We start from the raw sequence: 10,525 nt of genomic DNA on the forward strand, positions 1-10,525 counted from the left end.
TGAAATACCTGCCCAAACCATCACAGAGCCTCCATTGTAGCTGTACCTTTCACTTACAGTACAATCTGCAAATCGTTCTCCACGACGACGATAAACTCGTTCTCGTCCATCTGGAGAATAGAGACAAAAACGAGATTCATCGCTAAAGAGTACTTTGCCCCAGTCTGCGTAATTCCAGTCTCTATGCGCAACTGCAAAATTGAGTCGAGCTACGCGATGACGACCTGTAAGAAAAGGTACAGCTGCTGGCCTGCGCGAAAACAGATTTTGTTCCGCTAATCTTCTCCGAACGGTGTCAACGGATACATTGCAATTGTGGACATCCCTTAAATTGTTTCGAATTTGAACAGCTGTTCGATGTCTGTCTCTTAATGAATTTAAAACAATAAATCGGTCATCGTTTTCATTGGTACGTCGAGGGCGCCCAGAACCAGGCCTCCTCTTGAAAGAATTGGTGTCAATGTACCTGGCATAAGCACGTCTCAAACGGAAAAAACATTGAAAGACTATAGTACAAGTTATGCGATTGATTTGCTAGCTCTCTAGACGCGTTGCTCCTTGCGACTTCATCTATTGAAACCATAATTAATTACTTCTTCTCGAAATTACTTCTCGATTATGGCAACGATAACTCCAGAAAAAGCTGCTCAAGTTGTTGCTTTAATTGAAGATGGCAGAAGTCGAAGATACGTTGCTGAGGCACTTGATCTGTCAGTGTCAACTGTGCAACGTGCTTATGCCAGGTACTTAGACACCAATTCTTTCAAGAGGAGGCCTGGTTCTGGGCGCCCTCGACGTACCAATGAAAACGATGACCGATTTATTGTTTTAAATTCATTAAGAGACAGACATCGAACAGCTGTTCAAATTCGAGACAATTTAAGGGATGTCCACAATTGCAATGTATCCGTTGACACCGTTCGGAGAAGATTAGCGGAACAAAATCTGTTTTCGCGCAGGCCAGCGGCTGTACCTTTTCTTACAGTCATCGCGTAGCTCGACTCAATTTTGCAGTTGCGCATAGAGACTGGAATTACGCAGACTGGGGCAAAGTACTCTTTAGCGATGAATCTCGTTTTTGTCTCTATTCTCCAGATGGACGAGAACGAGTTTATCGTCGTCGTGGAGAACGATTTGCAGATTGTACTGTAAGTGAAAGGTACAGCTACAATGGAGGCTCTGTGATGGTTTGGGCAGGTATTTCAGCGGACGCTCATACAGATTTGCACTTTTTTGACAGGAACATGAACGCAGATGTATACGTGGAAGACATACTCCTTCCGTATGTTGTTCCGTATGCACCCTTTATCGGAGAGAACTTCTTGTTTATGCAAGACAATGCTCGACCACACACTGCGAGAAGAGTGTTTGATTTCCTCGATGAAGTTGGCATAAATCGACTTGTTTGGCCAGCAAGTAGTCCGGATTTAAATCCCATTGAGCATTTGTGGGACAATCTCGGCAAGAAAGTACGAAATCACGTACCTGCACCTCAGTCACTGCAAGAACTTCAAAGAGTTCTTCAAAATGCATGGGATGCAATTACGCAGGATGAAATAAAAAGACTAATACAGAGTATGCCTGATCGTATGAATGAGGTAATACGCGCACGAGGAGGTCATACCCACTATTAATACACACATGCGTGCGCCCGTACACACACACACACACACACACACGCCACAAGGAGGGTTTGGAGTCTTTAAATACTGTGGAGCTGACGAACCACGGGGTCCTTATCCTTGTGGTATACAAACGAGCACACACACACACACACACACACACGCCACAAGGAGGGTTTGGAGTCTTTAAATACTGTGGAGCTGACGAACCACGGGGTCCTTATCCTTGTGGTATACAAACGAGCACACACACACACACACACACACGCCACAAGGAGGGTTTGGAGTCTTTAAATACTGTGGAGCTGACGAACCACGGGGTCCTTATCCTTGTGGTATACAAACGAGCACACACACACACACACACACACACGCCACAAGGAGGGTTTGGAGTCTTTAAATACTGTGGAGCTGACGAACCACGGGGTCCTTATCCTTGTGGTATACAAACGAGCACACACACACACACACCTAAATTAAATTGAAATTATGTGCAACCATTTTTTTTCAAAATAGCGGATAAATGAAAGCATACAAAACCGATAAATAAAGGTTCCCGCTTTGCTCCAGTGCGTGGCGTGAATCAGGTATCGCAGCCCAATGGGACGAAATGCATGTGAAAGTGTGGAGTATCACCTTTACAATGCTTTTTTACCGAACTCGATACGATAATTATTCGCTGAGCTGCAAATTGAAGAAGAAAAAAGAGCGTTTTTAATTAAATTCGGAATAACTCAGCGAAAAATCATCGTATCGAGCTCGGTAAAAAAACATTTTAAAGATAACACTCCACACTTTCACGAGCATTTGGTCTCATTGGGCTGCGTTACCTGATTTACGCCGTGCACCGTCCCAAACTCGATCCTTTAATAATCAATTTTACATCCTTTCACTTCCTTATCCGCCATTTTGAAAACAATGGCTGAGCATAATTGCCACTTAAATATTCTTAAAGTGGACATTACAGCCTTCATTTTGTTTTTTTAAACATATTTTTATCATCATTATTTACCAAGTTATGATCATTTAAAATTTGATGAAATTTTCTCAAATTTTAGGTGTACCGCTTTTTTTGCGGGTGAGTGTACATATACATATACATACATACATACATATATATATGTGTGTGTGTGTGTGTGTGTGTGTGTGTGTGTGTGTGTGTGTGTGTGTGTGTATATACATATATATAAAAGAATTGCAGCCTTAAAAGTATAAAAAAATATATACAAGTAAATAAATGCATTTTCATTTGTTACAGAATCAAAGTTATCCACGACAAAAAATAATGCATGGGCTAGTTCAGAATTGGCTTTTCCTGACGGACATCAAGTGCCATGAGATAATCCTGAATCTGCTACTGATGAACATCGATATCCTGAGCATATTCGAACATACCCATAAATTCGCGAGGCATACCAGCACGAAAATAAGTTTTATAGTATTAATAATATAAAATATTCCAAATATATTGTGTTAATTATGGTAATAATTGTGTACATATTGTATTGTATATAAAATGTAATTGTATATTTAATGTAATAATGTATATATATATATATATATATATATATATATATATGTAATCGTAACATATAATGATAATTTAGTACATAAGAGCGCGATATGTAAAAATTATTAATGTAAAAATAATCAATAAAAAATATTTCATTCAAATTTTCAGTTTTCTGTGTGTTTATCATTAATTAAAATAATATAGAAATGGAGACCCTTTAAATGCTCTATTTTATATGAATGAACGAAAGCTGCAGATTCTGCTCGGAATCTGCTTCCAATCTGCTGTCAAATGCGCGCGTGCAGATCCTGCTCGGTTTCTGCCGACAATTTGACGCCAAGTCATGTTAGCAGATCCTGCTCGGTTTTCTATGCCAATCTGCTGTCAGATTCTGTGAGCAGGATCTGCTATCAAATCATGAGCCTATTGCGGACATAACGGATGCCAATCTGCTACCAAGTTTTGTGGAAATCTGTCGCCAATCTGCTGACAAATTGCGCGCATTTTGCTTACCGGGAACGTTAACTAATTTTATTTTTGGACTGCGATCTAATTAATACTCTAGAATTATTAGAAAAGATCGTACCTTACGACTTAGCAGTCCTTTGTCCGTGTAATCCGGAAGATAAAACTTTTTCTTTGTTGACACTGGACGGCCTCAAACGAGAGAGATGTACGGAAAATAAAGCTCGACTAATGTCGATGTGTACCGGTGTCGGCAGTCCCACTTCCCAGCATGCCCTGAGCCAATCAGGACATGATATTGCAGTGTATTCGCTTACGTAAGCGCAAGTATCACTCGCTAACCAATTATCGACGTAGTAGCCGCTGCGCGCGCAACTACAAATGTTGTACATCGGCTAGCGGCCGATTCACAAAAAATTTTTATCAAACATGTATTATAAAACATATATTATTTAAATAATTTTATTGTTGAAGAATTTGGCATTGTTTATGCATTTGTTGGATTTTTTATCACACTAATAAAAACATTATTTTACTCTCACTTTATGTATAATAAAACTCACGTTATAAAATGTATATTTATATATATATTTCTTTTTTGTAAGTTATAAATACATTAGAATAATATTAAAAAAGAAACATTTATAACAACACAAAATTCTTTATTGCAATTACGTTATTCTTAATATAAAATTTGTAATAAATTAAAATTATTGCAACTATATTGAATTTAATATTAATAAATATATTACAATAATACTGATAAATATTTAAAATAATGTTTTTGGGATGTTTCTTTAATATTCAAAAATACTATATTATAAAATAATATGTTTAAAATATTTATAAAACATCATGTCAAAACGTTACAAAAATTTACATAAAATTAATGTTTCAAAAGATTGATTTAATGTTTCTTGCTTACTGGGTGCTTGTCGTAAGAAATTAACCAACAAACGATTAAAAAAAAAAAAAATTTTTTAAGTCGAAGTTGCCCGGCTATGTTCCCCGAGGTCGAGGCGGGCTCCTTTCATCGACATATTTACCGATTTTCAGATAAAATAATTATTTCCCAAACGTTAAAAACATTACAGACATATTTCCCAAATAATTTCACGTTAATTAAAAAAAAAAAAAATTTTTTTTTAATATTTATGTCTGCTAACTATACGCTCAATTTATTTTAATTAATTATAAATAAACTATTATTTCCTAAACTATAAGAATCTATTCCTAAACGTGCCCAAACGATTCCCAAGCGATTGGTTTAATAGATAATAGAGAATATCAAATTTGTCTGCTAACTATATGATCGTGAAATTTTTATTTATTTATTACTTTGAAATTATTATTTCCCAAACTATGGGACCGTTACAGAAGTGTTTCCCAAATAATTCTACGTTGATTAAAAAAAAAAAAAATTTTTTTTTAAATTATTTCTGCTAACTTCTACGCCGAACTTATTTTTATTAATTATAAATAAACTATTATTTCCCAAACTATGAAAATGCTTTCCTAAACTTGCCCAAATAATACCCAAACGAATGCAATAATAGAAAATGCGAAATATTGAATTTGTCTGCTAACTATATTGAGGTCCAATCAGAAGCAGGCACGAGTTGGCGCCACCCTGATATTTAGACCTTCAGTAAACTGGCAGCAATTTCGGAACACTGCCGAGCACATTTCGGACCGCAGCCCTAGTGACTTTAACGGTGAGTGACGTGGCGCAAAACGATTGGCTGTGAGAGTTTTTGGTGCGACCCGAGGTGAGCGACCACGACTACCGGCGAGAGTCTTTTTCCGGCCGTCGTACAGTGAGCGCGAGGTCGTTACTTTGCACGTGGTAGCTATTGTGCATTTTTCCCGGTCTATGTTCTCGTCGTGAGTTTGTCCTGTAGCCATCGGTAAACTGGCCGAGCGTTCCTGGCCTTTATTCCGCGGTGCTATCGTGGAACTGGCAAATACACAATCTTTATCTCGGTACTCTCCGGGTCATTTATTGTACATTATTTAACTCGAAATCTCTATCATCAGGCATTCTCCTCCCGACTCGCCCATTACCTGACGGCGCGGTTTCTATCTCGGAAACCGCAGCCATCTTTCATCCCCTTACAATATGCTTATTATATGTATTAATCCAATAAAATTCGCTATAATGCCATTAATGTTTATTAATTTATTTATTCATTGGTAATATCTCTGTTATAGACAATTTATGGATGAACCAGACAAAAAAAGATAAAGACGAAGAATGAATACGGAGGATGGATCTGTCAACAGGGATGATAAACCTAAAACTAACGATGCTAAAATTGGAAGTGTCACTGTACCTGAATTCTCTATCAATTGTGATGTCGATCATACAAAATACGGAACAAAAAATAAGCCAGGGAACTTCCACAAGGTAAGAATTAGTTAAATTTATTGATCGACATATGCTAAAGTAATTTCTTTTTCGCCTTCTTTGCATGTTTTCTGCTATGGCTGCATCTGTACTCGCTTGCGCTTTCGCACGTTCTGTTGGTATTGCGACCTTCTTCTCTTTACTGCTGGTATATATTTCATGCATATCTTGAGTGTGATTAGCAAAATTAATGGGGCCTATCTGATTTTGTTTACAGATACCAAAGGAATCAGATATAGCTGATCTCTCTACAATGGATTTTAAGATCGTCAAAACAAAACTTACATTTGTGGATAAGAGCAAGTATATAAAAAGTTTCTTTGAATGTGGAGCATCTGTGATTCGGATAACAGCCCCGAGCCGTTTCGGAAAAACTACATTTATGAATATGCTTGAGAACTTTTTGAAGATAACAGTAAATGAAGACGCAAAGCCAATTTCAAATCCAGAAGATGGTGATAATTACAAGCTGTTTATGAATTTGCAGCTAGGTTTTGAGCATCCAGAGTTCGTTAAGGAACATTGTGGTCAGTACCCCGTGATATTTATGAGTCTTAAAGATGTAAGAGGTAGAACAAAGACAGCCATTTTACAATCGCTGAAGAAAACTCTTTGTCAGGCATTCCAGCGGCATTCTTACCTTCTTGATATAGTTGCTGATGGTTCTTGCAGTTTTAAAGATAAGAAAATACAACATATCGAAATATTTCTGAACTATTATAACCGTAATAGGCTGAAAGAACTATCCGAAACTGATGTAGAGGACGGATTGCAATTCTTGTCTGAAATCTTGTATTCTCACTTCAACAAAAAAGTTGTTATTCTGATAGATGAGACCGACGCGCCCATTATGATAGCTGTTAAGGAGAACATGGATGATAAACTCCTGCGATACCTGATAAATTGTATTAGCCATCTGATGTCGGCAAGCTTAAAGGATCAAATAATTGTGGCGCGTGCATTACTTAATTCCTCTGTTCATTTATCTGGAGTATTTTCCTGGGAATTACGCAATCATTGTAATGTTCTATTCTTGCAAAAACATAATTTTTCTGGATTATATGGATTTACAGCACAGGAAGTAGATAGTCTATTTGAGAAAAGTGAATTTCAAGCAGTGAAAGATTCTGATGGTGTCAAAGAGTGGTATGATGGGTACCAAATATTAAATAGTGAAGAAACAAGAATTTACAGTAGCTGGTCTGTCATAAATTATTTGCAAAATAGTGTTAACGAAAAGAGAAGAATGTTCGATAGCTATTGGGCCAGGACAGGCTTTGTGCATATTTTAGGAAACTTGTTTGTGAAATCTGAGATACAAAAGCCAATCGAGAAACTTCTTGAAGATGAGAACATTGAAATAGAACTAGCTGAGCCAACAGTTGATAATATTTTGGAACTGAAAAAGACAATCTCTGATTCACAGAATAAATTAGATACCTCGCAAGTGAATTTCTTCTTACAGCTTCTGTGGGATGATGGTTTGTTGAATGCAGTTGAAAAGAATGCGAACATTGTAAGTCTGAAGATACCAAATTGGGAGATAAAGAGCGTAATCGAACGTAAATGTTACAGTCAAAGGATGTTTTGTAAGAAGTATAAACTCGAGCCTGAAAATATAGAAAAATACATACAATCACTGAGGAATTTGCTATTAATGGCAAATGATGAAGAGGAAACTGAAAAAAGTAAAGAAAAACCATTTCGTGAACTCGTTAATGCAGTTTCAGGCCTCTTTTCAGACAGTGCGACAATTCCATATAATGAGTCAGAGTTACATCACATTCTTTTTTATTTGGCATATAATAGTACAATTTTCAGTTCACAAGCTAACAGAGCGGTCTGTCAAAAAATCTCCAAGGAAAAGCGAGGAAGAAAACACGAATTTGACATGCTTGTAATTCTTAGAACAGTTGGAGCCATATTTGAATGGAAATATTGCAAGGCAAATAAAACAGAAAGATCACAAGATGCTCTTAAACAAATTATTGATAAACAGTATTTCAAGGTTTTTGACAAGGAGGAGTATAAACATGTTAAAACAAAAATTTATGTTGGTTTGTGTTTTAAAATAAAGTCAAATGTGACTATACGATACTTAGTGAACACTACTGATGTAAATAAAGCAAAATTTCTCGAAAGTACTTCTACAGAGGCTACTAAAGCTGATACCGCTACTGTTGTCAAATGATATCGTGCATTGGCTTTGTTTGTGTTTAATAAGTAACAAATAAGTATTATCGCATTCTTCTCTGACAGAGTCACGTGTAAACAAATAAGTTTTTATTTTTTTCTTGTAATTTGTTAGTTATATTTCATTACAGTTAGTTGATAAAATAAAGAGGACTTTGTATATTTTTATTGATAATAAAATATTTTGCTAGAAAATTGAAAATAAGGTCTCGTAAGAAGTAATTGCTGCGGCATTAAAACAAAATAAATCGTTGTAAATAATATATATGTATAATCGTTGTAATAATATATATTAGACAACCAATGAAATGTGCTGTACTGATGAGGTCAAATGAGGGTGCAGTTTACAGCTTTTCATTGAGTTGCCTAGCTTTCAAATAAATTTTTCTAAAGTTATATAATAATATATAAAAGTAAAAAGAAAATAATGTTATCAAGGATGATGGTGCAGAGAATTATGAATTTAATATACATTTAATACACATTAAATTTAATATACATTAAAAGCCTCTCCTGTTAAATGCTACGTCCCGATCTACAACAGGTAATTTAATCCCCAAGCCTTAAGAAATTGACCAATCACAGTCGAGTATTCTCTTCATACTTGACTGTGATTGGTCAATTTCTTAAGTCTTACGCATCTATGAGATTCTAAAATCTCGAGCATCGTCTACAATGAGATTTTAAGGAGACTTAAGGCGTAAGACTTAAGAAATTGACCAATCACAGTCAAGTATTAAGAGAATACTCGACTGTGATTGGTCAATTTCTTAAATCTTACGCCTTAAGTCTCTTTAAAATCTCATTGTAGACGACGCATCATTGTAGACGCTGCTTAAGGGCCGCTTCGACCAAACTCCGATTAAGGGCCTGAGGGCTCGTTCCCACTGAGCGCGTCACGCGTCGCATCACCAGCGTGAGCCAATCAAAACATCCCATTGTAATAACATGTTTTCCGTGTTATTACAATGGGATGTTTTGATTGGCTCACGCTGGTTGACGCGACGCGTGACGCGCTCAGTGGGAACGAGCCCTGAGCACAAAGATGTTGTAACTGTTTCCGACAAAGTCATATGCGTAAGTCGGAGACGTTAGTCAACGCACAAGGATTTTACGTAAACGTAGGCCGTATCTTGTATTGCATGTTATGCGATACCTATGTTTACGTAAAATCCTTGTGCGTTGACTAAAGCGTCGTCTACAATGGCCGTAGCATAAGGTTGTAAGGCCGGTATTCATAGTCCGTTCTTATATTTAAGATCGTCTTAAGTTCATCTTTAGATATTGTATGTATCATTTTATTGGCTATGGATTATCTGAAGATGAACTAAAGACGATCTTAAATATAAGACCGGACTATGAATACCGGCCTAAGACCGTAGTCGTAAGAAATTGGCCAATCCCAGTTGAAATTCAGGAGATCTCACTTCTGTCTTTTTTTAACATGAATGTCGAAGAAAGACAGAAGTGAGATTTATCTGAGTTTTGATGTAAATGGAAAGCACCTTATGCGATTATGCGGAATTAATAATAAATTAGTCATGGATTAAAAGTTACAAAAGAGATAATGCTCGTTTTGCTTACACTTAAAGTCAGTACACATGAGAAAATTTTAGTATTTACCATAAGCAAATCGACCAATCACAGGACGGCGTCCATTTTATATAGCTTCCGGCTAACTTCACAATATAAAAAAATTTAATTAAAATTAAACGAATGACTCACAAACCTTTTTAATTATACTTCAAAACTCTTCATACGAAATACAAACGATTCATAAGGAGAATTTTTAATATTTAGTTATGTTGGCTAACTACATACTGTAAAAATGATTAATTTTTTATAATTATTCTAATTACTCACAAACGTTTTTAATCACACTTCAAACATTTTCATACGAAATACAAACGATTCCATAAGGAGATTTTTGGTTGGCTGAACAATTTCCGGCTAACTTAATACGAATCCTTACAACCTTATGCTACGGTCATTGTAGACGACGCTTAACGTCTCCGACATACGCATACGGCTTTGTCGGAAACAGTTACGACATCTTTGTGCTCAGGCCCTTAATCGGAGTTTGGTCGAAGCGGCCCTTAGGCCGGCGTCCCATGGAGCGGAAATATTCAGCGGAACGGAAAGTGCGGAGCCAGGGCGACCAATCACAGCCATTCCGTTTTTTTTGCGGTGCTTTTTCTATGGCTGTGATTGGCCGCGTTGGCTCCGCGCATTCCGTTCCGCTGAATATTTTCGCTCCATGGGACTTCAACTTTAAGTCAGAGTCTTCTTAAAATTTCATTGTAGACGCCGCATAACTGATTATAT

The 10,525-nt window shown here is 36.6% G+C and overlaps 2 protein-coding genes across 4 annotated transcripts in view; one reads left to right on the forward strand and one right to left on the reverse strand.

Moving 5' to 3' along the window:
- The window catches only part of LOC145970936 (uncharacterized), a 64,834-nt gene that overhangs the window by 24,676 nt on the left and 29,633 nt on the right, over nucleotides 1-10,525 (reverse strand). The gene's annotated exons all lie outside the window — the stretch shown is intronic.
- On the forward strand, nucleotides 5,296-8,415 carry LOC145970330 (uncharacterized). Of its 3 annotated transcripts, none has more exons than XM_083096943.1 (3): nucleotides 5,296-5,315; nucleotides 5,812-6,007; nucleotides 6,225-8,415. In XM_083096943.1, exons 2-3 carry the CDS (start codon nucleotides 5,855-5,857, stop codon nucleotides 8,196-8,198), a joined length of 2,127 nt encoding a protein of 708 aa, XP_082953069.1. In that variant the 5' UTR covers nucleotides 5,296-5,315; nucleotides 5,812-5,854; the 3' UTR covers nucleotides 8,199-8,415. The 3 variants fall into 3 exon arrangements, with proteins under 3 accessions (XP_082953069.1, XP_082953070.1, XP_082953068.1); XM_083096944.1 differs by lacking the exon at nucleotides 5,296-5,315 and adding an exon at nucleotides 5,380-5,583 and having other exon boundaries at nucleotides 6,234-8,415; XM_083096942.1 differs by lacking the exon at nucleotides 5,296-5,315 and adding an exon at nucleotides 5,380-5,583 and having other exon boundaries at nucleotides 6,225-8,414.

Source organism: Camponotus vicinus, unplaced genomic scaffold (assembly GCF_025532165.1).
Source record: "Camponotus vicinus isolate PSW18456_S1 unplaced genomic scaffold, iyCamVici1.0 SCAF_4, whole genome shotgun sequence".
NCBI classification, from domain to species: Eukaryota; Metazoa; Arthropoda; class Insecta; order Hymenoptera; family Formicidae; genus Camponotus; species Camponotus vicinus.